The 26,742-nt window shown below is 40.7% G+C and overlaps 2 protein-coding genes across 4 annotated transcripts in view; one reads left to right on the top strand and one right to left on the bottom strand.

Moving 5' to 3' along the window:
* The window catches only part of RMDN1 (regulator of microtubule dynamics 1), a 38,951-nt gene extending 38,523 nt beyond the window's left edge, over window positions 1-428 (bottom strand). Inside the window, exon 1 of the mRNA XM_017875197.1 lies at window positions 158-428. Coding sequence (XP_017730686.1) covers window positions 158-286 — 129 coding nt within the window. The 5' untranslated portion in view covers window positions 287-428. The remainder of the gene's footprint in view (window positions 1-157) is intronic.
* Window positions 429-6,198: 5,770 nt separating this feature from the next.
* Window positions 6,199-26,742, top strand: part of CPNE3 (copine 3) — a 49,418-nt gene continuing 28,874 nt past the window's right edge. The window contains exons 1-6 of one of the 3 annotated variants that reach the window (XM_017875194.1): window positions 6,199-6,308; window positions 7,225-7,262; window positions 20,238-20,379; window positions 20,654-20,833; window positions 22,849-22,923; window positions 24,180-24,251. In XM_017875194.1, coding sequence (XP_017730683.1) covers window positions 20,248-20,379; window positions 20,654-20,833; window positions 22,849-22,923; window positions 24,180-24,251 — 459 coding nt within the window. In that variant the 5' untranslated portion in view covers window positions 6,199-6,308; window positions 7,225-7,262; window positions 20,238-20,247. Of the gene's footprint in view, window positions 6,341-6,605; window positions 6,733-7,224; window positions 7,263-20,237; window positions 20,380-20,653; window positions 20,834-22,848; window positions 22,924-24,179; window positions 24,252-26,742 lie in introns of those variants that run through there. The other 2 variants (XM_017875195.1, XM_017875196.1) reach the window with 2 other exon arrangements.

The following is a 26,742-nucleotide window of genomic DNA, read 5'->3' as shown; positions in this document are numbered from 1 at the left end:
AGCGCTCCAGGCACAGTGGCCCCGAGTTCCTTCCTCGGTTCACCACATTCCCGTAGGACCTTAGGCAGCGCGGGGCCGCCAACCCTGAAGAAGTTAAGGGAGAGCAGGAACCCACTGGGTAGGAGGTGGGGAGCGGGAGCCAGGACCGCGGGGGTACCTCAAAGCCACGGAATCGACAGCGGCCGCAATGTCCACGGCTGCCCGAAGTCCCCGCAGGGAGCCGAGGCCCCGGGGCGGCTCCACGTCGCAATAGCAGAAAGCGCCACAGTCGAGCGGCCAGGGTCATGACCTGCAACTCGCGGGCTGATCCTGCACTACTTCAGGCAACTACCCAGGCGGGCGGGGCTAAAGGAGCCACAGCCCTTCCGGAGAGAACCGCGTCCACCCGCCTCCTATCCAGCACCTCTTCCGCCCCCATGGTTTCCGGACCACGGGCTTAGGGGGAGGGAAATACTCCGAGTGGGTGGGACTTAGTGGATCTTCCGCGCCTGCGTCTAGCGGACTGAGGCGGTGAGAGCGCTCTCTTCAGGCTCACTGACTTGTTTCTGCTCCATCTCTTCAGAGGTTTGGGCACAAGGATAGGTCGCCAGAACAGAACTGAAAGCTCAGAAATAACCCAAGAATACAAGTATGCAAGAAAAAAAATTGTCATTTTAATTTGTCATTAATTTGTCATTGAATCTTGGCACTAGTGAGTCTTTTTTTGGAAATAAATAATTGGAAGAATTAAATTGCCCAACATGAAGAAGGGAAAGGAAGAGACTGAGCGACTTAAGGGGGTAGATTCAAGAAAGAGTCCAGAGCAGAGGAACAAAAAATGCAAAGCGTTTTGGGAAGAACTAGTGGAAGGAGGCCTCTGGACAGGATATTGATCCCTTTTAATGCTAGGGCATGTGTAGTAAAAAAATTAAATAAATAAAAATTTTAAAAAACCTAGTCTCCCCTAAAATTCTTCAATAAGATGTTTTACTTACTCGAGCAAAGTATTTTATTTTTCTAGAGTGAAATAAAATTTCTTGCTCAAGTGGAATTCGTTTGTGGGAAAATGAAGAGGTTTTGGATCCTACTTGATGCCTGATGGTGGGTGGAAACACAGACTGCAAATGGAGTACCTACTACAGGTTTCACAAAAAATGTTATGGGTAATAAGGGAGGCGAGTCATGGTTTTAAAAAATTAGGTTGCATTTCTATGGTACTTTTAGTACTGTATAGAGAATTAATACATAATTGTATTGATCTTCCAAACTACCTTGTGAAGTAACTGGTATCCCAGGTTTACAAATGAAAAAACTGTAGCTCAAAGAGATGTATTAACCTAACCAAGGATATGTTATAAGACAGGAATCCATGTCTTTCTACTCTTGAGTCTAGTGCTCCTTCTACTATATGATTGCTACTTCCACTAGTTCCCATTAAATCAGCTGTATTTCTTTAGGATTGTGTCTTTAAAGTCTATCTTTAAAAATATATAGCTCTCCTTCCCAATTTCTGAAACCTAGCCTTTTTTTCCCAAAGACAGAATCACTTTTATTTTACGCATTTCTGCTGGTAGCTACCCCCTCAATATTGCTAAATGTTTATGCCACTGGATACCATGATAACACTGAAATTAAGTTTCTGATATCTCTGCTAGAGTGAATTTGTAATTAAGTTTTCTGCTTTGGAAAAAAAAAAAAATTAGATCCTAAGAAAAGTTGCAGGAATGCCCATATATTCTTCAGCTAGATTCAGCCATTGTTAACTTTCTCTCACATTTGCTTTACCTTTCTTTATATATATTACCTATAATATGCATATTATATTCCTAGTATTTTCTGTTGTTAGGCCTTTTGAGAGTAGATTACAGATATCATGACTCTTCAGTCTTAGAAACAAGACATTCCCTTATTTAGTCTCAGTGTAATTATCAAATTCAGGAAACTGAAATTGACAGAATACTATTATTTAATATACAAATTTTGTTTACTTCCCAATGCTGTCCTTTATGCTAATGATTTTTTTTTTCTAAATTCAAGATCAAATCTTGATAACATCTTGCATTTGTTATGTTTCTACTTTCTTTAAATCTTTAAATTGTCAGCCTTGGTCTTTCATGACATTAGTATTTTTTAAATGTATAGTCCCATTGGTTTAAAGCAGGGTTTCTCAACCTTGGCACAACTGAACTTTTGGGCTGAATAATTCCTTCAGCCCCTGTCAAGCCATCAGATGATTACAGCCTTGGCCAAAATCTGACTGCACATCAAGAGAGACGATGAGCCAGAACCACCCAGCCAAGTCACTTCTAAATTCCTAAACCACAGAAGCTATGACAGATAATAAATGATTGTTCCTGTTTTAAGCCACTAAATTTGGTGTTATCTGTTACAGAGCAACTGATAACTAATACAACAGCCGAGTAAAGCATAGAGAGTTTGAGTGTGGAGTTTCAGAGGAAAGGTGTGGAAGTTTAATAACCTTAACAATATAGGCTGGGCGTAGTGGCTCACACTTGTAATCCCAACACTTCAGGAGGCCAAAGCCGGGGAATAGCTTGAGCCCAGGATGTTCAAGACCAGCCTGGGCAACATAGTGGGACTCTGTCTCTACAAAAAATGTTTCTGTTTGTTTGTTTGTTTCATGTTTTTTAATTTGCTGCATGTGGTGGTACATGCTGTAGTCCCAGCTACCCAGCAGGATGAGCTGGGAGGATCATTTGAGCCCAGGTGTCCGAGGTTGCAGGGAGCGGTGATCACGCCACTGTACTCCAGTCCAGGCAATAGAGTGAGACACCGTCTTTAAAAAAAAAAAAGAAAGAAAGAAAAAAAGAAAAGTGGCCAGGCCCGGTGGCTCACGCCTGTAATCCCAACACTTTGGGAGGCCGAGGCGGGCAGATCACGAGGTGAGAAGATCCAGACCATCCTGGCCAACATAGTGAAACCCCGTCTCTACTCAAAATACAAAAAAAGGTCAGGCGTGGTGGCTCACCCTGTAATTTCAGCACTTTGGGAGGCCAAGACAGGTGGATCATGAAGTCAAGAGATCGAGACCATCCTGGCTAACACTGTGAAAACCTGTCTCTACTGAAAATACAAAAAGTAGCTGGCTGTGGTAGCACGCACCTGTAATCCCAGCTACTTGGGAGGCTGAGGCAGGAGAATCATTTGAACCCAGGAGTCAGAGGTTGCAGTGAGCCGAGATCACACCACTGCACTCCAGCCTGGTGACAGAGTTAGACTCCAACTCAAAAAAAAAAAAAAAAAAAAAAAAAAAAAAGAAAATACAGATGGAATTCAAAGCTCTGAGACTAAGGCTGGGCGTGGTGCCTCATGCCTATAATTCCAGCACTTTGAGAGACTGAAGCCAGTGGATTTCTTGAGCTGAGGAATTTGACACCAGCCTGAGCAACATGGTGAAACCCCATATCTACAAAAGTACAAAATCAGCCAGATGCCGTGGCTCATGCCTGTAGGTCCCAGCTACTTCAGGAGGCTGAGGTGGGAGGATCACTTTAGCCTGAGAGGTTGAAGCTGTGGTGAATCATGTTCGCACCACTGCGTCCCAGCCTGGGAGACAGCAAGAACCTGTCTCAAAAAAAAAAAAAAAAAAAAGCTATAAGACAGGATGAGGTAATTAAAAATGTGACTGAAAGAGTGAAGATAGAACGATGAGGATCAAAATACATAGGAGAAAGAATATTTTGTGAATATCTCATTCATTTTAACATGCATTTAACTCTCCACCAGGTGTTCTTTTATTTCTAGAACCTTGTTAGGCTTGGTATGTAATTCAACGTATGTTAAATTAATGGGTGAATGAATAAGAACAAAAGTAGAATGGGATTCAGACTCTAGTTAAGGAGAATGAATAAATACAATGAATAGCTATGGCACTGTGTATTTAAATGATAGATTGCTGTCTGGATACTAAAAGTACAAAACTATCCCCTTGCCTCCACTCTTTCCCTATTTTAGTGGAAAGAAAAGTTTTGAAGGTTAGGTATGGATACTATATATTCTGGGAAATTTGAAAATTGCAATCCAATTAGTGGTGCCTGAGAACGTTCATTTACATATGAAGGCAGAATCAAAATAGAGCCAGAAACCTTTAGTAAAACAAAACACTTCTAGTACCTCCCCAGTACACTTCAGCAACAAAGGCCTTGTTTCTGCACTTGCAGTTTGTTCTTGTCTTTTTGCCCCTGCTATCATTCCTGTGCCCCAGATATTTGCATAACTGGCTGCTTCCTATTTTTCAAATCTCAGGTCAAATACCATCTTAGAGAGCTCTTTTCTGATGCCCAGTCTAAATAAGCTCACATTATCCTCAGGTCCCTCTAACACATCACCCTGCCTTAACTTTCATCATGGCATGTCTGGCTGTCTGAAATCTCATTTTGTCTTTAACAACTAACTTATCATTCGACCTTCCTATAGGATAGAAGTTCCTATCTGTCTTGCTCACAAGTATAGAACAATGAACATAGTAGGCAATCAGGATGTGTTTGCTGAATAAATAAATGAATCCTCACTGGCACTGACATGATTTTAAAAATGTTTAATTTGCAGGCCAGGTACAGTGGCTCACACCCGTAATCCCAGCACTCTGGGAGACCAAGGCTGGCAGATCACTTGAACTCAGGAGTTCGACACCAGCCTGGGCAACATAGTGAGACCCCATTTCTTAAAAATAAATAAAATAAAAATGTTTAGTTTGCATTTTTTGGATTAAGAGTAAAGTTTTACTTAGGAATGTCTGTGTTTCTTCATTTGATACCCTTTCCATTTCTTCTGTAATTAAAAAAAATAAAACCCTTCACCCATTTTCTATTGAGTGTGTGTTTTTTTTTTTCTTATCAATTTAAATGAACTTAAGAGGCCAGGCGCGGTGGCTTATGCCTGTAATTACAGCACTTTGGGAGGCCGAGATGGGTGGATTACCTGAAGTTGGGAGTTCAAGACCAGTCTGACCAACATGGAGAACCCCATCTCTACTAAAAATACATAATTAGCTGGGCATGGTGGCAGGTGCCTATAATCCCAGCTACCTGGGAGGCTGAGGCAGGAGAATCGCTTGAACCCAGGAGACGGAGGTTGCGGTGAGATGAGATTGCGCCATTGCATTCCAGTTTGGGCAACAAGAGCAAAACTCCATCTCAAAAAAATAAAAATAAAAAATCAATGAACTTAAGATACTAACTCTGTCAGGTTTGGGACCAATATTTTTCCTAATGTGTTTTATTGATTTTGTCCCTGTTTCCTTGGGAAGAAGTTCTAAATTATCAAGCAGTCATGTATCAATATTTTCCATAGCGTTTTGTTTAGTTGCAGGCAGCATGGAGTAGCAAGCAGTCCAGCCTGCACTTTGAGGTTAGTTTACTTATAATCTGTGACTTCAGAAAAGTAGGCCAATTATTTAGCTTTCAAATCTCATGTTACTCAAATGCAGTTTTCATTTGTAAAATGGGGATACTGGCACCAAATACATCACAGAATCATGAGGATTAAAGGTAATGAAGGATATAAAATGTCCTTGGTAGTGTGCACATTAAGAATGCCCTAAATAAGCATATAAGCATGGTTAAGAGCTAAGATGTATTTCGCTATTTTCATGTTGATAATTTGTCTTAGCAACTTTTTTTTTTTTTTCTTTTTTGAGACAGGGTCTGTCTGTCACACGCTGGAGTGCAGAGGCACGAACATGACGCACTGCAGCCTGAGCCCGTGGTCCTCCTGCCTCAGCCTCACGTGTAGCTAGGACCACAGTCGCGTGCCTCCATGCCCAGCTATTTTTTTTTTTACTTTTTGTAGCGGTGGAGGGGGTCTCATTTTTTTGCCCCAGGCTGGGCTGGTCTCCAACTCCTGGGCACAAGCCATCCTCCCACCTCTGCCTCCCAAAATGTTTGGATTACAGGTGTGAGCCACGGCGCCCAGTCTTCTCAGTTCAGATATGGTATAAATTTTCACAAATATTTAAATTATTTAATCCTTAAGGAATTTATTTTGGTGCACCAAACCACTTACCTTAAAGTCAGTTTTGCCTTTTCAGTAAGCGACTGGCCCCCAGAGTAGCCTTGAAGCGCCAGCCTACTGGCAGGGAGCGGACCTGCAGCCCAGCGTCAGCTCCCGGCAGATGGGCGGATCCTCGCGCAGGCTGTGCGGGGCGGGGCGCACACTGGACTCGCCCCCCCCGCTCCCCGCCCCGTCCCGCCCCCTTGCTCTGCCAGTCCGGCCCTAGGTTCTCCTGAATCTCTGCGGTCCCGGCAGCGCTCCCGACGCTGCTGGCCTGTTCTCCACCTTCGCTCGACTTCCACCTCTAAGACTCGCACGTGAGTGCGGGCCTCTCCCAGTTCCTGGGCCGGTGAGGCAACAGCCCAGCAACCGTACCGCCTGGGGAAAAAGGAAAATCCTGGCCTGGAGAATCCAAGCCCGCAGGCTCCGTGCGGCAGGTCCCGCCGGGCCTTGGTGCTGGAAGTGCTCCGTAGCCGGGGATCGGCAGGTCTCGCGGGGGGCTCCCGAGCTAGGTCGCGGCCTGGCGAGGCCCAAGCATCGCCGGCGCCTCCTGGAGGAGCCCGGACTCGGGGCTCAGCTCTGGGCCGCAAGGCCCCGCCTGGGCCTGGCGCTCGCGCACCTGGGGCTAGTGATAGGCTGGGATCCACCCTCCTTCCCTGGGCGGAGAGGGTCAGGCTTGTGGCCCAGAGAAGGGTGACAGGCTCCGAAATCACTGCAGCACCACGCAGGGAGAGGGATAAGGTACCCACACCACGTCAGTGGTGAAGCCAATGCCCAGTTGAGCGGGGGGTGCGCGCTTCAGAACACCCGAGAAGCTGGCAGATGGGGTGGGAAGAGGTGATTCCTGATTTCAGAGTAAACAAGGAGGTTGTGAGAAGTAGTCTAGCAGCTCCCGTTTCTCCTCCAGCTTCAAGCTTCTTCTGTCTAGTGTTTTGGGTTCCCTACACCAGGATTGTGGAGGAAGCGCAGGGCCAGAACCCGTTGGGACCGAGCAGACCAACCGTTTATGCTGCGCTTAATGATCAGACGTCTGCACTTTTTGCATATCCTTACCGTTGTCTTTTTGAGGCCGCCTCTATAATGGATAATCAAATAGAGGGAAGGGCGGGATTGAATATTGTAACTATTGATTGCAATGTCCCACAACAACTGTGCTAGACAGTTTTTGTATGTTAGCTTATTTAACGCTCCCAAGCACTTATTGAAGTGATGTTACTCTGTTTCATTCTCCAGGAAACTCAGGTTGAATAACTCATCGGATTACACAACTGGTAAGTGGTGGCATTAGGGTTTGGAATTCAAGTCCTTATGATTTTAAGGCACAGGATTTATTGCTTAATGTAAAAGAACGTTATTCTTTGGGATAAGCCAGATACCTAGGTTTCAAATCTATGCTATGAGGGCTGTTAGCTGTATGACCTTGGGCAGGAAACTTCACCTTTTAGGGCCCGTTTCTGCATTTGTGAAATAGAGATAAAATGTCACAAGGTTGCTATGAGAATTAAATTAGATCCTACTTGTAAAACATTTAGCAAAGTGGTTGGCACATAGTTAGTGGGTAAGCTATATATAGTCACATATATCCTGATGTCATTAATTAAGGTTAGCAAAGTAGCACTCTGTGTGTGCTGCCAGCCAGAGCCGAACACAACTTGTACAAGCCTAGGACATAGGTAGAGGGAAACAGCAAAGGATGGGAAACGAAAAGGGAATGAAAACAGATGACACATATAATGGCAATTATAATGACACCAGTAGATATCTCAGTCATTAGTCTGTGGTACCCAGGGCCATTTTTTGCCTTTGTGAGAATTTTTAAGAGGTCCGTTCCTTTTGGCCGATGAATTGGAAAAATACATCCCACTCTGGGCTGAAGAATTTCAAACTCTGGGACTGGATCATTTTGAGACTCTAGATGTGAGGGGGAGCTGAATTTTAGGACCCCACAGACCAAAAGGTGCCTGGCATAAACCCCGCAGTGAAGTCTGCAGTTCTCTTTTAGGATTTCTTCTCTCAGGTCTAGTCCCTGAAGAATGGGAAGGGAGAGGAGGCTCCAGTATGGGAGAAGCAAAAGAAGTGTTCGCCATTAAGGGTTGCATAATGACTGGACACCTCTTCTAATTTTATCTATAACTGTGAACAGTTTATAGACAATGGTCTTCATTTTCACATAAGTTTATGGCAACCTATTATACTTTTAAAATATTTTATTTTCTATGCTCTTTATGATGATATTACTGCTGCCCTGAGTATTTCCCTTGCAGCATCTGTTTTGGTACCTAGTTCATATTGTACTCCAACACCTATCAATTATTTTATTTACTTATTTATTTATTTTATAATAAAGATAAGGTCTTATTATGTTGCCCAGGCTGGTCTTGAATTCCTGGGCTCAGGTGATCCTCCTGCCTTGGCTTCCCAAAGTGCTGGGGTTACAGGTGTGAGCCACCACACCCAGCCTTATCAATTCTTGGAATAGCTTTATCCATAGTTTTCTTTGCCCCCTTTATTTTTTGGTACTATCATTGGGCTTTTTTTCTTACTATTATTAGAGTTTTCTTTTTTTTCTCCTTTTCAGATGTTCTATAGTCAGTGATTTATTATGCTAGAAAGTATGCCTGTTAGCAAAACTAAGAAAATAAATGTTAGACGTGAAAAATGATTATATGTCATTTGACCTTCAAAGATTCATAATGCCACCACTGCTCACCAAAGCATGATCTTTCAGGTGGATCTTTTAGCAAGACTCAATGTCACTTCTATTGGTTGTACTCAATGACCTGCAGGAGTCCTAACTAGAGCATTCCTTTACTGTTCCCACCATTACCTTCACCCTACAATCTAGCTTCCTTCCCCCCAGTATTTTCCCTTCTTGTTCTTACTTGTGAGTGGGAATCATATTGGAGGTTTTTATGAAGAGACTGTTTATTCTTTTAATATAACAGCTTAGCAGTATGCAATCATAACTTTTTAAAAGACATTAAAATTCATCAGTATTATGGTCACATTTACCAATATGAATTAGGTGGATAGCATATTAGTAAGTGTCCTCATGAAAAAAATAGAAGGAAATACTACATACTGATTTTAGTAAATAATTTTGAAATGTCCTCTTGCAAATGGTTATATTATATCTAGTTCCTGTGAAAATTACCAGAGCAGCTGTGTGGTTTCTGCACACGTTGTTATCTGGCTATTTCACCTTCCCCGGCTTTTAGTTTACCATGCCTGTAGAATTTAAGGTGATGGTCAGTACTTGTTAAAAGAGGTATCTGCAACTGTAAAGCGGAACTTACTTATCTGTCCACATTTTCATGTTTATGTGTCAGAATTTTTTAAAAAGAAGTGAAAATTGAGACAAATACTTCCTGATGATATTGTCAAAACAATTTTATAAAATATGTAAAATTGCACCCCACCTTCAGTACTTCTTGCTCTCCTTCTTTATTGTTCCCTGTAACACTTACTGCCACCTAACATACTATATATGTTACTTATTTGTCTTTATTGTTTTCTGCCTCCCTGCAGTGTAACTCACCTCTCCCTCATGGGGATGGTTGCCTGCTTTGTTTATTGTTGGCTCTCCAGCACCTTAGAACAGTGCCTGACACACAGTAGGCAATCTATAATATTTGTTCAATAAGTGTTGAATGAATTAATAGTACTATTAAACTGCTCATGACTGGGAAATATAAAGGGATTTGCCCTCAAATTAAAAACAGCTAAAATGTATGTGTTAAGTAACCAGGACATGAATATTCTTGAAATCAGGAAATGCATAAACATCTCAACAGTCTTTGCCCAATATACAAACTTTTTAAACCTTGGGAACCACGTGGTTGTAGTTGTTGCTGCTTTAAACTGAAGGCATTTTTATATGATTTGTTCACCGTGAACTAGAAAGGAGCACATAGTGATAAATTGTGAAGTGCTCAACTTGCCCAATTAAATATACGTGTTCCCCTACAAAGAGAAGGAAAGGAGTCAAATTTTAGAAAGCATGCATTTAGAGTTGGGGCATAGTGGACACCAGGGCAGGTGAGAGGTTCTGATGGCTGGTTCAACATCTGGGAAATTCCAGAAGGGGGAAAATTCTTAATGTGCTCTGAGGGAAATGAGAACCCCAGGAGACTTCAGTCTCCGCAGGTTGGTGTGCCTTAATATCAGATCCAGCCTGCCTGCTGCACAGCTGGCCAGCAGCTTTACTTAGGCCTTATAATGAAAAACTTTTCAACTGAACACTTGGGATTTTCAGGTAGGGGATGCGGCTCTGATTTTCATTGAGGGTAAAAGATGATTCACTTTGTAGACATGTATTTCATAGCTAGCTTTGCCAACATGCATGTTGCATAAAGTGAGGCAATAGTGAGATGTTGCCACTGCTTCTTTTTTTCTTAAGCCAGTCAAATTTAGCAGTAGGGGATTGTATACCAATTTTAGTGACACTGATGTTAGTAACTTCTTATTTGTAACTTTTTAATTTTAATTTTATTTTTTCTGCTTATGTAGCTAATAAGTTCTGATAACTCTTCTTTTTTAAAAAAAATTTTATTTATTTATATATGAGATGGGGCCTGATTCTGCCACCCAGGTTGGAGTGCAGCAGCTTGATGTCGGCTCACTGCATCCTCCACCTCCCAGACTCAAGCAATACCACCTCAGCCCCCAGAATGACTGGCACCACAGGCACACCCCACCATGCCCGGCTAATTTTTGTATTTTTGTAGAGACAGGGTTTAGCCATGTTGTCCAGGCTGCTGTTGAACTCCTGAGCTCAAGCCATCTGCCTGCCTCAGTCTCCCAAAGTGCTGGGATTATAAAGATCAGCCACCATGCCTGGCCCAACCCTGCTTCTATTAATAACTTTTATTAATACCTCACTAAATGAACCTATGATGAACTGTTCATTTGATGGGCTTGAAAATACAATCAGTGATACTTCTAAAATGTATATACAGTAACCAAGGGATTAGAAAAGTGGTATAACCTGAAACACATGTTAAGTAAACTTTGTAGCCAGTTATGAATCATGGAATAGAACAGTATCAGGATTTTCTAGAGAAATTAATGAAGGGTCCTTAGTTGATTGCTTACTTTGTAATGATAAAGACAAGGTAAAACTGCACCTACTTTTTATTTTTGAAGTTAGAGTGATAACATATCAACCTTTTCATGTTAACTCCTGCTTTCCTCAGTTCTACATGTCCAAGCATCAGCAATGGTATCACTATTTAGATTTTGCTCAAGATAGTTTAAGAATCTGGAAACTTTTTAGAGTGTGGCTAAAAGCTGATTTATTTTGCTATCATGATAGATGCTAAGAGCTTAATAATGTGAGATTTCATGGATGCTAATAAAATTTATTTCCTTATCGTGCTGCATCTGCTTAATAGACTGGGCCCTGTGTTTTGTTTGTTTATTTAAGTCATCTGAGCACTTAATAACAATTTTGAGCCAAGATATCTAACTAGTGGAGAAGTTTCTAGATACTTTTTTTTCCAGATATTTTGTTTGTTTGTTTTGAGACAGAATTTGGCTCTTTTTGCCCAGGCTGGAGTGCAGTGGTACGATCTTGACTCACTGCAACCTCCGCCTCCTTGGTTCAAGCGATTCTCCTGCCTCAGCCTCCTGTGTAGCTAGGATTACAGGCGGACGCCACCACGCCCAGCTAATGTTGTATTTTCAGTAGAGACAGGTTTTACCATGTTGGCCAGGATGGTCTTGAACTCCTGACCTCAGGCAATCCGCCCACCTCGGCCTTCCAAAGTGCTAGAATTACAGGCACGAGCCACCGTGCCTGGCTCCAGATACAGCTTTTTTGATAGAGATGGAGACTGAGTTTGGAAAACTTTATCCTTTTTCTTCCATTTCTCCTTTTTGTCCTTATAAATATTCTGATGTTTTCTACTCATTTTTAAAAATCCTTTAGTACCACTTCCTAAACAAGTTACATATTCACTGTAATTAAATCAGGGTCAGGGTACATTAATGGAAAAGACCTTAGTAATTACTTAAAGAAAGGGATTGACTCAACTCTTAGTTTTAACAGCTGAAGGCTGGACGCAGTGGCTCACGCCTGTAATCCCAGCACTTTGGGAGGCCAAGGTGGGTGGATTGCAGGCAGATTACCTGAAGTCAGGAGTTCGAGACCAGCCTGGTCAACATGGTGAAACCCCGTCTCTACTAAAAATACAAAAATTAGCTGGGCGTGGTGGTGGCGCCTGTAATCCCAGCTACTCAGGAGGCTGAGGCAGGAGAATCATTTGAACCCAGGAAGGGGAGGTTGCAAGTGAGCCAAGATCGCCATTGCACTCCAGCCTAGGCAGCAAGAGTGAAAGTCCATCTCAAAAAAAAAAAAAAAATTTAACAGCTGAAAAAACCTGAGGCCCAGAGAAGTGACATCAGTTGCCTAAATGCCCGCCATTGTGGTGTGACTAACACAGAACCAGTCTCTTCCTTTTTTTTTGTTTTTTCGAGATGGAGTCTTGCTTTGTCGCCCAGGCTGGAGTGCAGTGGCACAATCTTGGCTCACTGTAACCTCCACCTCCCGGGTTCAAGCAATTCTCCTGCCTCAGCCTCCCAAGTAGCTGGGACTACAGTGCACTATGCCCAACTAATTTTTATGTTTGTAGTAGACACAGGATTTCGCCATGTTGACCGGGCTGGTCTGAAATTCCTGACCTCAGGTGATCTGCCTGTGTTGGCCTCCGAAGTGCTGGGATTACAGGTGTGAGCCACCACGCCCAGCCCAGTCTATTTCTTTTGACACCTGATGCAGTGATTCTTCCTTTTTGTTTCTTTTTTTGTTTTGTTTTATGTATGTTTGTGCTTGACCTTATTCCCTATATTCATTTCTAGTATCCTGTGGTAGTGATTAAAAAAATAAATCTGGGCATCACTTTCTTACTAAATACAGAACAAGCTTAGTTTCAATTATTTTAATGTGAGTTTTTTACTCTCAGAGTCTGGGTATTAAGTGCAGTATATTTCTGAGAATAAGTGTTGCTGCTCTAAGATGATCTAACAGCACCTACGTACATGGTAGACCTGTGTGTGTAGAGACACACTAGCAAGGAGAACATGCTTTCTTAGTCTTAAGTAATTTACAATTTAATGGGTTATCTTGAAGAGGAACTGCTATGAGATAAATAAAGTATAAGCCATTCCAGTTCTTCCATTCTTTGGCAAGCTTTTGTTAATCTGGTTACATTTGTTTAAGAACCATATAACTAGTTTTAGCCTCAGTATTAATCTTGTAATTTTAAAGATATTATTTTATTAATTTGTGTCAGACTGAATATTACTTTTGATATTAACAAGCCAAAAGGAAATTAATTAGAGAATATTGCTGTTATACTAAGTAACTATTTTTTGATATTGTTTTAATTGAAAATCATAATTGTGTGCATCTATGGAGTTTATTTATTTTACGAATACTGTTTTACTTGACAGCTAAGTAACTATTAATTAGAGGCTTTAGTGCCCTGGAGGGATTTTGGCATAAAGGGGAAAATACGTGGGTTTATGCTGTGGTGCTGACACTTAGTAGCTTTGTGATCCCATGTAAGTAATTTAACCTTTTTGAAGACATTTGTATTTTTTTCTTAGTAGATGTTATGCATTATTTTGAAGATTAACAATGTGCTGAAAATTATCAACATATTCTGGGTCAATCAATTCAGACACTGGAGTGCCTTATATTAAAGTCATACCTGTGACACATGGACCTTTCACCATGTAGTAATCATTATCCTGCCTAATTCTTTTGTAAGGTTCAGAAGATAATATATTATTTGGAAGCACTTTGAAAACTGTAAAAGAAATAATATCTGTCTAGTTGTATGGAATTATTGCCTATCTTTTATTTCCCCTTATTCTTCTACTCCCCACTCTCTCACTGTGTACCCTTAAATGTAAGGGTGAAAAAGAAATCCAGTAGTCAGTAGCAATAAGATTGCACTTTTTTTTATAGTGGAGTATAGTTTTAATCGTCAGTAAAAGTAGAAATCTCTGGGGACCTTCCTCAGCTCCAAGAGCACTAATTGTTCTCTGACTGTACCACACAATTTTATACTCTTGTATACTCTTTCTGTGTATACACAGTTAGCTAAGTAGCTAAGTATTTATTTTGTTTTTGCCTCCTCCCCAAACCCCACTTTTGGAACACCTAGAAAGTATTCAATAAGTAATTGTTTTGTGAATGGATCTCCCCAATTTGATTATAATGAGCTACAAGCTCTTCTGTTGCTGTATAATGTCCCTGCTGTCCTTAGCAAAATAATGGGTTTACAGAAACCTCATAATAAATACAGTTGCTAGTTTGCCCTGGGAACTCTCAGGAACTTAGCAGCCTTGGGATTTATAGCCGTATTACCTGCTCTGCCCGCCCCCCCCTTTTTTTTTTAAGTAGGGGAACACTTATTACTGTTCTGAGCAACACAATAGGAGAAACACTGCCTAGGGTGTTTATTGCTGATGTTGCTGGGCAGGTTCCAGCTGCCCCAAGGTTGCCCTTGTGTGCTTTCAGTAGCGGTCAGGCAGGATGTACTGCGGAATAGCAGTTAGTGAATCATGGTATTAGAACCAGAAGGAACATCTGAGAATTTTTTACAGTAAGCCAATCTCTTCATTTTTCAGCTGAAGACTGAAGGAACTTTACTAAAGGGATTGGTAGATGGGCACTGACTTCTCCTTCACAATTGTTTTAGGACACATTTTGAGTCACTGACATGAGCCTGCGCTCCCCTCACCTGCGTACCTTATTTATGCTCAAGGCTGACTATTTTGCCAAATTAATTTTGTAAATCCCAAAAAGTATTATTGTTTCAAGAAGCTTTTCATAAATAAGGATGAGAAAGCTGCTTGATGTCTTACTACTTAATAATAAGCCATCTATGCTGAGACAATCAATTAAAATCCCTGAGTCATTAATAAAATAATTGCTACAATTCATGGAGTGTCTATTATATGCTGAGCATGCTACAAACCTACAATTGTCAAGGTTTGTATTAAGTTTATTTTTCTATTTTAACCTTATTTACATTGAAGGATAAGTGTCAGGGTTTTTTAATATCCCCATTTTATAAAGTAGGAAATTGAAATTCAGATAGATAATTTGGCAGAGGTGACACATCCAAATTAGTGGTGGGAAAGAAGTTTGAATGACACACACAGACTCCAGAGTTATTGCTCTTTCTGCTACAAATAACCTGTGCCAGATGTCATGCTTCAGGAAGAAGAGGAAGTGGTAAAATATGATCGCTGCCCACAGTTCACAGTATATAGACGGAGTGATGAGCCAAAATACAAGTAACAATAGTGGAAAGAAAATAGAATCAGTGCCATGACAGCATGAGGGGTATCAGCAGGGTATCAGCAACAGCTGTGTGAAGGAAGTATCATTTGAAGTGTTTGTTTTGTTTTGTTTTGAGATAGAGTCTCACTCTGTCACCCAGGCTGGAGTGCAGTGGTGCCATCTCGGCTCACTGCAACCTTCGCTTCCTTGGTTCAAGCGATTCTCCTGCCTCAGCCTCCCGAGTAGCTGGGATTACAGGCCCCTGCCACCACACCTGGCTAATTTCTGTATATTTAGTAGAGACAGGGTTTCACCATGTTGATCAGGCTGAGTGTTGAACTCCTGACCTAAAGTGATCCCCTCCCTTGCCCACTGAAAGTACTGTGATTACAGGTGTGAGCCACCGTGCCCGGCCTGAAATGGATCTTGAAGAACTTGAATGGGCAGAGGTAGCTGTTCAGGTAGACTTGGGGTAGATGTTGGCAGAGCCATGAATTCTAGGCTTAGTTTATTGGACTATCACTTTTTAATCAGAAGTGATAAAATCATAATGTGAATGGAGAGAAAATGGCAGTGGGAATACCCATTAGGAGACTATTATGTTAGGCAGGTGACAGATACAGAAGACCTGAAGTTAAGGTTGTGACTCTGGGGACAGGGAAGGGGCTGTATCTCCATGTTGGGGAGAGATTTGGGTTTCTAGTAGGCAGAATCTCTGTGACATCTTTACTGGATAAATCTAAGAGTAGGTTTAAGGAGGAATGAGAAAAGAGAAAGTAGATAAGACTTCAGGATTTTCAGCCAGGGCATGGGAATGACCAGATGCCTTAAATTTTACATATCAGATACCACTTTAAATATTAGGTCTTAATTCTCAGTTCTTAGATTTATCTCTGTTATAATACTGATTCAGAACATTAGGGTGAATGGGAGAATGATTGATATATTTGGTATTTCTAGGGATTATTTGCATTTCAGAGGAGGTGTTTGGATCAAATTATTGTCCAATAAGTAATAATCTGCACAGTAGGAAGCTATTGTCTAATCCTAGGGATTATTTGTGTTTTCTACCCTGCTCTTTAAGGAGTAAAATACTACATAGAATTATTCTTTAGTTGCTTATTTATTCTTTGCCAGGTGACTTATCCCAGCCAAATCTTTCACACTAAAAGAGTATAAAACATTTGTTTTATTTTCCCTCATCATAACTTTTTTTTTTTTTTTTTTTTTTTTTTGAGCCAGGGTTTTGCTGTGTCACCCAGGCTGCAGTGCATAGCTTACTGTGGACTTGAACTCCTGGACTTGAGTGAGCCTCCTGCCTTAGCCTGCCGAGTAGCTGGGACTGCTGGTGCATGCCACCTTGGCTGGCTAATTTTTAAAATTTTTCTTTCTTTCTTTTTTTTTTTTTTTCTGAGATGGAGTCTTGCTCTGTCACCCAGGCTGGAGTGCAATGGCGCAGTCTCACTCACTGAAACCTCCGCCTCCCAGGTTCAAGTGATTCTCCTGCCTCAGCCTCCTAAGTAGCTGGGATTATAGGCACGCACCACCATGCCTGGCTAAATTTTTTTTTTTTTTTTTAAGAGAATGAGGTCTCTGTTGCTCAGGCTGATCTTGAACTCCTGGGCTCAAGTGATCCTACTGCCTCAGCCTCCCAAAGTGCTGGGATTACAGGTATGAGCCAATATGCCCAGCTCCCATTGTGATTGTGGATAAAATATTCTATTGCTCTCTTAAAAAATTGTATATCGTGTACTGGATAATTACATTAAAAGGAAATGAGAACAGCATCTTCATGAATATTACTATTAACAAGATTCCAGACCCTAGTGTTTATGTAATTTCTTCCATTTGCCATTCAGCCATAATGGGTTTCAGGATAAAATTGAGGCCACAGTCAGAGTCATTTTCAGAGAGGAATGCTGCTAATAGAGGAAATCTGTTTCCTGGCAGCAATGCAGTAGTGTAACTGTCAGCAATTTGTTAAATAATCAGCTGTGCCTGGCATGTTGTTTTTGTAGCTTTTGTATAAGCATTTTTAGGGAAAAAAATAATGCTCTTCTGATATGTGGTGTCTCTTTGCTGTGAGACTGACTTCACACATAGATGTCTGCATTCTCTGTTGAATTCTCCCCATCCTTGGAAATTTGAAGACTTTTCTGTTGGCTGGTAGGGAATCCTCTACATGGTTTTTTTTTGGGGAGCTTTAGCAATCATTGCTCATTCTGTGTTCATCCACAGGGCACTGCATTATGCTTGGTACTGCTGACATACAACTTATAAGACTCTAAACTACATTATGCAAAAAAAAAAAAAATCGTACAACTAACATTCATTTTACAGATTCTGTATTAGATACAAAAGACAGGATGCCTGGCATATGCCAGATTTACAAATTTACTTGCAGTATCTCCATTTTTACTGATGAGGAAATCTAGGCTCAGGAAGTTGAAGTTACTTATACATGATCACACAGTAAGTGCCAGATGGAGGGTTCTACAGGGCGTGGTGGCGGGCACTTGTAATCCCAGCTACTCGGGAGGCTGAGGCAGAGAATTGCTTGAATCTGGGAGGCAGAGGTTGCAGTGACCGGAGAATGTGCCACTGCACTCCAGCCTGGATGACAGAGCAAGACTCCATCTCAAAAAAAAAAAAATTGGGTGTGTGCATTACCCCAAATTTGATCTTGTTCCTGTAATGCAGTAATCTGTTACTATTAGTGCAATAGGAATTCAAAGGAACACCTTAGTATGGATTAGAAAAATCAGGATAATCATGCAATGGAATAATAAAAAAATAAGAAACATGGGATAGATAAGAGAGGATCAGACCCTAGAGGCAGATAGTGATAAAATAATAATAATGATAAAATGTGAGCACTTTCTGTATACTAGGACTGTTTAAATATATATATCTTGTATATATTTTGTTTGTTTTTGTTTTGTTTTTGTTTTTGTTTTTTGAGATAGGGTCTCACTCTGTCACCCAGGTTGGAGTGCAGTAGCATGATCTTGGCTCACTGCAAACTCTGCCTTCCAGTCTCAAGCCATCCTCCTACCTCAGACTCCGGAGTAGCTGAGATCACAGGCTCATTCCACCACACCCAGCTAATTTTTATGTTTTAGTAGAGATGAGGTTTCACCATGTTGGCCAGGCTGGTCTTGAACTCCTGACCTCAAGTGATCCACCTGCCTAGGCCTCCCAAACTGCTGGGAATACAGTTGTGAACCATGGTGCCCAGCCAGCTTTGTTTTTAAATGGGATTTCTAGCTACTTCTAAGACTATGCAACCTACTTCATTTTTCTTAGTCTCTATTTATTTAGGAATCTTAGTATTGATTTTGACATGTGTTGAGAACTGCTACGATTTTTAGAGAGTTCAATAGAATTATCAATTTTTTTTTTGTAAGGCTTTAGTTGTTTTTGACATTACAAAGGTTCTTCTAATGGTAATCTTTGTTATTTCAGATTTGCTTAGGCATTTTATACAGCACAGGAATCCTACTGCCATATTTAAATATAATAAGATAATGAGTGGATTTGTTTCTGTGGTCCTAGAACTTTAGCTAAATCTCAAAGTGAGGGGCAAAGGGCATTAAATATTATCCCATTGTAAGGATGTTTGCCAGTAGCTCTAGGGTAGTAGGTACCTTCTCTCCTGCAGAACCTGCCCTACCACCATCAATGTCCACTGGCTAAGTGGACATCCAGATGGGAAATGCAATGCCTGGTTCCTTTTCTTGGTGACACCTGCAGCCCCTTTCATTCCCTAGGTTCACGGAGGAAGGCAGCTCACCTGCAATACTGCATTCCTTCTCAAGTCCAGCCCCAATCATGTGCTCCACTCTATCCCCAGTCTTTTTCATATTTTGATTGGATACTGGGGAATGAGGGGTCTATGGAAGTTAAGCTAACTCTGATATTTCTTAGCAAGTCATAAGGGAAGATGGACCACACCTTCTCTCTGTAGAACAGTAGGCTTGTCAACCTTGTCTACACATTAGAATCATCCAAGGAGCTGATGTCAAGGTTGTACCCTAAACTAGTTAAAATCTCTTTAAGTGGAACTCTGGCATCAGTAGCTTTGAAAGCTCCCCCAGATGATTCCAGGAAGCAGCCAATATTGAGAACCACAGCTGCAAAGTATTGGGAGCTAGGGGTAGAGTAGGGGGAAAGGGGGCTTTGGGGTTTTGGTTTTAGCCAAAAAATCTGTGAAAACAGAAAATATCCCACTCAGTGTCTTGTTAAATAAACAAATAAAATAAAACTTAAACTGCTTTGTAGTATAATGTTAGGCATATCTTTAAGTGAAGGATCGAGATAATACTTGGAGTTTTCTGAATGATAAAATTTATAGTTAAGGTAAAAGAAGATTAGTTTTTTCTTTTTTTTTTTTTAGACAGAGTCTCTGTTGCCCAGGCTGGAATACAGTGGCACAATTACCGCTCACTACAGGCTCAATCTCTTGGGTTAAAGCAATCCTCTTGCCTCAGCCTTCCTAGTAGCTGGGATTATAGGCACATGCCACCATGCTTGGCTAATTTTTTATTTTTAGTAGAGACGAGGTCTTGCTGTATTGCCCAGGATGGTCTCAAATTCCTAAGCTCAAGCCATCCTTCTGCCTCAGCCTCCCAAAGTGCTGGGATTACAGGCTGAGTCAGCCCAGCCAAGAAGGTTAGTATGTCTTATTAGCCATCTTAAAAGCTGCATTTTACTGTCATTCAGTAAATGAATTTTATCCTAGCAAGAGAATCTGATGGAGGCAATATCACTGGAATGAGCTAATAGACACCCACATCCCGAGGAGGCACATATAGCAGTCGGATTCTAGCAAGTTCACTCTATAAGCTTATTGTGACAATTGATCTTAAGAAGTCACCTGTTTTTGTTAGGAATGAGTGTGCTTCTTAAAGGCACTGTTTCACTTGCTTTCTCTTTTTATTGGTTTTCTCAGAACTCAAGACATGGCTGCCCAATGTGTCACAAAGGTGGCGCTGAATGTTTCCTGTGCCAATCTTTTGGATAAAGATATAGGGTCAAAGTCAGACCCTTTATGTGTGTTATTTTTGAATACAAGTGGTCAACAGTGGTATGAGGTAATGATAAATACTTTACCTAAAAAGTTATCCGAATTACCCTTTTAACAATGTGAGGAGTTTTTTTTTTTTTGTTATGTTAAAATACTAACACTATCTCATCTGTTAATGGAGTTTTTTGTGAAAGTTTGCCCTTGATTGTAGAATTTTTCATACACATATAGAAACTTCCTTCAGTTGTCATGCCTGTGTTTATGTTTAGTACATAAAGATGTGAAAATCCAAGTACACCTTTGAGCTGAATAAACTTTTTTGTTTTGGGGGATGGGTGTAGGTTGAGCGCACAGAAAGGATTAAGAATTGCTTGAATCCCCAATTTTCCAAGACCTTTATTATTGATTACTACTTTGAAGTGGTTCAGAAATTGAAATTTGGGGTTTATGACATCGACAACAAAACTATTGACCTGAGTGATGATGACTTCTTAGGGGAATGTGAATGTACCCTTGGACAAGTAAGTATACATAGCCACTGTACTCTATTTTGTCTAAATTTTAATGAATTTGGTGTTTTAGGTAAGCATCATTTAATTTTAAAGTTGAAAACATGTAATCACTTTAAAGACAGTTTATATATTAATATGCTTGGCTTGAACATTATAGAATTCATCTTATATTTTGTATGGGCAGGAACTATGTATTTATGGAAAAGCCTGTTAATTCTTTTGAGTAAGGGAGGCTTCATGAGGCATTTCATTAAGTAATACCAATGCTTTAGCTGTTGCAGAGTTCTCTATGGTTTTGTTATGTTCAAGCCATAAATGCTATCAAGATAACAGCAACTTCTCTGTTCTTCTAACTAGTGAGACTGGCACCTCCTGACTCCCAATGCCCCAAAACCACCCACTTTACCTGGCTTGCTCTTCCTCAGCCTTATTCCCCCCATAAACCTTCTCTGACCCTCTAGATTAGTTTGGAATCCTTTCCTGAGCTCACTTGGTACTGTCTAGTACTTCTCACCATACTTTTTAATAGTTGCTTAATTATGTGTCTTCCCAGTATATGACAAGTTTGGTCAGGGTAGGGACATGTCTCGTGGCTCACCATTTTGCTCCTATTTTAATCTGATTCATAAGGAGAGATTATGACCATTTGTATAGACTGAAGAAGGTTTTAGGAGGGAGGAGTAATTTTTTTTCAATATGTGACATTTGTCACTCACATATGTCTTTTACAACTTTATTTTTCAGGGTTGAATTGTTTGGAGATGATGGTGTTTTCTGTATCTCAAAAGCAATATGAAACTGATCAGTTTTCTGAAACTTTGATAAATAATATCAAAGAAAAAATTAAGGAAGTATTTCTTTTTTGGGGGAAAAAAATCCCAGTGTAGCTAAAATTCCTATGAATTTGTGAGATATATCAGAAGTATATCTGTTTGACAGAACCTAGGTATACTATATTCCTTCAAGCAATATGACATTTTATGGGAGTTAAATATTGAAGTTGTGTCTCAGTAGAAAAATCGAATCCTTTTTTTTTTTTTTTTTTTAGACAGGGTCTCACTCAGTCACCCAGGCTGGAGTACAGTGGCTCAATCACAGCTCACTGCAGCCTTGACCTCCTGGGTTCAAGTGAGCCTCCCACCTCAGCCTCCCAAGTAGCTGGGACTATAAGCACATGCCACGGCACCTGGCTAAATTTTGTATGATTTTGTAGAGACAGGTTTTGGCATGTTGCTGAGGCTGGGCTTGAACTTGTGGGCTCAAGCAATCCTCCCACATCAACCTCCCAAAGTGCTGGGATTATAGGCATGAGCCACTGCACCTGGCCTTGAATCTCATTTATCGAGTGTCCTGAAGCCCACCTTTTACCTAGAAGGTTTCAGCTAAGTGATTTGTTTATGCGATGAGAATCTGGTCCTCTTTTTCCATTACAAGGAACGATTTAAACTCTGACATACAGAGAAGATTAAGAAACTAGTGGGTAAGGAGATTGTATCTGCCAGGGTAGGCTCCTTAGAAGTTTTTTCCAATGAGTTTTAAATATGTAGATTTTTTTTTCTTCCTTTTTTTTTTGAGATGGACTCTCGCTCTTGTTGCCCAGGCTGGAGTGCAATGGTGCGAACTCAGTTCACTGCAACCTCTGCCTCCTGGGTTCAAGCAATTCTCCTGCCTCAGCCTCCTGAGTAGCTGGGACCGCAGGCACCCACCACCACGCTTGGCTAATTTTTGTATTTTTAGTAGAGATGGGGTTTCACTATGTAGGCCAGGCTGGTCTCAAACTCCTGACTTCAGGTGATTTGCCCGCCTCCGCCTCCCAAAGTGCTGGGATTGCAGGCGTGAATCACTGTGCCTGGCCCTAAATATGTAGATGATCTAAATCTTCAAGAAACCAAGTTAATGTTTCTATTTCTAATGACTTTAAGTGAACCTTAAAGTGTACTCAATCTGTTTTTCTGAAACTATTTCATTTAAAATTCATAGGTTGAAGGGAAATGACTCTTTGTATCACTTTCTAATTCTAACAGATTGTTTCCAGTAAGAAGCTAACTCGACCACTGGTGCTGAAAAATGGCAGACCTGCAGGAAAAGGGAGCATTACGGTAAAAATAAGATATTTGTCTTTTGTCTCGAAAGATTTAGCATAATAGGACATGCCAAAACTGTGCGTGTCAGGCAAATATTCTACAGCCATGCTTTGCCACTCAATCTTGAATGTTACATTCCGTCCACCCTTGTCTTGTAGTTATCACAAACGGAAAATGTGTTGTGCAAACCAGGAGAAACATGCAGTGTGGTAATCCCTTCTTTCAGTTTTTTTAAGTTGCCCATAGAGGTCCAGTGCACCTTGGTGATACCTGCCCCTCCTCTGTGGAAGTAAACTGCTTAATAATCTGGATCAATTTGGTTCTCTACTGGAGAAACATAGTCCTCTCAACATGACAGAAATTTTCCCTAGTGGATTTTATTCCAGAGGGATGTTATATTATGACATGGCCATTGAACCTATAAACTCTTTACCTTCATTTTTTGTGCTTGCTATCTGCTGCCCATCCTCCCACCTGGGCTTTTCATTGCTGATTACTGGCTTCAAGCAAATGAATATATGCGTTATTGTATTTTACATTTCCCGTTATATAATGCCAAGCCTATAAACCTTATCTTTTAGAGTGTCTGTGCAGATAACTGCTGCCTGGAGTGATAGTATTTTAACTTTAGCTCCCTCCGAGAATGTAAAGCTAGTTCCCTGAGAGAGCTATGTTTCAAGGTTATCATGATTTTCAAATATATTTCTCTGAGAGCAGTTTTGCTATAGTTTAGATTTCCAAAGGCATAAGAAGGTTCAGGGGTGTTGATTTTTGTGGGGAAGAGAACATTATCAGTAGTTAGCTTCCTTGCTGTGGGGCATGATAGACTGATACTTACTTTTAAGTAGAATGAGTTTTTCAGTTACATTGGATGAAAAACATTGATCTGATAATATCAATGTATAGAGTTTTCTAGGTATGATTTATTCATGCTTCTCAGTATTAGGGAACTTCAGTGTTGTGCAGAGGGTATTCTCAGTCTTCTGGGGTTTTGACATTTCTCTTGAGTGGGGAAGATCCAGTTTGGGCAACCACATTTCGAAAGACATTGCTTAATGCAGACCTGGGCATATTTTGGGCAAATCTTTATTTCACACACATAAAAGAAATAATGGTAGATCTTTCTTAATGATGCCATTTTCTTATGAAACATTTTAGAATTCATTTATATTAGTGTAGGCTTTATATTAGAAAACAGAATAAATCAGTGCTTAAGTGTCTATCAGAATTCCTAAAACATATTTTATTTCACTTACCTTATCTACTCATAGATTTCAGCTGAAGAAATAAAAGATAATAGAGTGGTCTTGTTTGAAATGGAAGCCAGAAAACTGGATAATAAGGTGGGTAGACTATGCAGATTTCAGCAAGGTTGTTATGTTTTGCCTCTTTTTTAAGAAAATAAAAATGCAGTTAATATCATGAACTCCATCATCTGAGCATCTCATAGGGTACTAGTTACTTCCAAATTTTGCATGTGTGTGTGTTGTATGTTTAAGCAGAACCCATTTCTCTTCACCTCTTTTATCTAGATGTAATCAAAGGATTTGTTTAGGTTAAGAGAGGAGTTGAATAGAAGCATTAATGTTACTGTAAAAGCATGAAAGAGTACAGTTGAATTTCAGGAAAAAAGTGAAAACTCTGTGCTTTATTAATTATAGGTCAATTATCCTCTTTGTATTCAAAGGTCAATTTTTTTTTATGAAGGATGAGTATATATAATATATAATAACACAACAATTTAGTATATAGCATGGATTATAATTCTTTTATCTATCTTATCTATCTATCTATTTATCTATCTATCTATCTATCTATCTATCTATCTATCTATCTATCTACCTACCTACCTACCTACCTACCTATATCTTTTAGAGACACGGTCTCACTGTGTTGCCCAGGCTGGTCTGGAACTCCTGGGCTCAAGCAATCCTCCCATTTCATACTCCCAAAGTGTTGGGATTACAGGTGTGAGCCCCTGAGCCCAGCTTTTTGTACTTAATTCTATAATCTAGTCAATATTCTTCATTGTTTGCAATTCAATTTGAAAACATTTTAGGGCTAGGCGTGTTGGCTCATGCCTGTAATCCCAGCACTTTGGGAGGCCAAGGTGGGCAGATCACTTGAGCTTAGGAATTTGAGACCAGCTTGGGCAACATGGCAAAACCCCATCTCTACAAAATTTGCAAAAATTAACTGGGTGTGGTGGCATGTGCCTGTAGTCCCATGTGAGGTGGGAGGATTGCTTGAGCCCAGGAGGTCAAAACTACAGTGAGCAGTAATCATACGTTCTCGCGTGCGTAATGGAGCAAGACTCTGTTTCAAGAAAAAAAAAAAGTAAAGAAAACATTTTAGACTATAGGCTGGGGACTTTTTTTTTTTTTTTAATTGTGGAAAATTTAAATACATACAAAACTAGAAGACTTTTAAAAAATTTCATGTTCCCATCACCCATTTTCCACAATAATAACTCATGACCAATTTCATTTAATCTCTAACCTCATCTACTTTCTCTCCTCCCAGACTTCATATCATTTCATCCATGAATTTGTTGATGTATCTCTGAAGACACTTTAAAAAATGTAATTGTTTAAAGTGTGTCTTAAGTCCTTTTAAATCTATATATTTCTTCCTTTCTTTTACTTCTTTCTTCCCTTCCTCCCTCCCTTCCTTCTTTTCTATCTATTCTTCCATCCATCGTGGAATTTATTCAATGGAGAAAACTGACTTCTTTGTCCTGCAGAAGTTTCCACATTCAAGTTGGGCACAGGTAATGTACACCTGTAGTCCCAGCTACTCAGGAGACTGAGGCAGGAAGATGACTTGATCCCAGGAGTTTGAGGCTGTAGTGCATTATAATTACAAGACTCCATCTTTTTTTTTTTTTTTTTCAAAAAGGAATTTTCCATATTCTGCCTATGGCTTACTAAAGGTGTCATGTTTCTCTCTCTACTTTTACTTTCTGATTTCTGTAACCTGGCAATTAAATCTAGAAGTATGATCTGCTGGTATTTTTAATTGTTGGCAAGACAGTTTCATCATGTAATTCCATCAGGAGACTCACACTAACTTGTGTGTTTTGGGGATGTTTGTGATCATTGATGATAACTACCTGGTTTTATTATTAAGAGTCTGGGCCGGGCGTGGTGGCTCACGCCTGTAATCCCAGCACTTTGGGAGGCCGAGGTGGACGGATCACGAGGTCAGGAGATCAAGACCATCCTGGCTAACATGGTGAAACCCGGTCTCTACTAAAAAATACAAAAAATTAGCTGGGCATGGCGGCGGGCGCCTGTAGTCCCAGCTACTTGGGAGGCTGAGGCAGGAAAATGGTGTGAACCCGGGAGGCAGAGCTTGCAGTGAGCCGAGATCGCGCCACTACACTCCAGTCTGGGTGACAGAAAGAGACTCCATCTCAAAAAATAATAATAATAGTAACAATAAAAAGAGTCTGTAGGCCGGGTGTGGTGGCTCATGCCTGTAATCCCAGCACTTTGGGAAGCCGGGGCAGATGGATTACCCGAGGTCAGGAGTTCAAAATCAGCCTGGCCAACATGGTGAAATCCCGTCTCTACTAAAAATACAAAAATTAGCTGGGCGTGGTGGCGCATGCCAGTAGTCCCAGCTACTCGGGAGGCTGAGGCAGGAGAACCACTTGAACCTGGGAGGCGGAGGTTGCAGTGAGCCGAGATCCCGCCACTGCACTCCAGCCTGGCGACAGAGCAAGGCTCTGTCAAAAGAAAGAGAAGAAAGAAAGAAAGAAAGAAGGAAGGAAGGGAGGGAGGGAGGAAGGAAGGAAGGAAGGAAGGAAGGAAGGAAGGAAGGAAGGAAGGA

The sequence above is a fragment of the Rhinopithecus bieti genome, unplaced genomic scaffold, assembly GCF_001698545.2.
Source record: "Rhinopithecus bieti isolate Rb0 unplaced genomic scaffold, ASM169854v2 scaffold_9656, whole genome shotgun sequence".
In the NCBI taxonomy this organism is placed as follows: domain Eukaryota; kingdom Metazoa; phylum Chordata; class Mammalia; order Primates; family Cercopithecidae; genus Rhinopithecus; species Rhinopithecus bieti.
The sequence above is the reverse complement of the archived record's forward strand: the minus strand, read 5'-3'. Positions and strand labels throughout refer to the sequence as shown.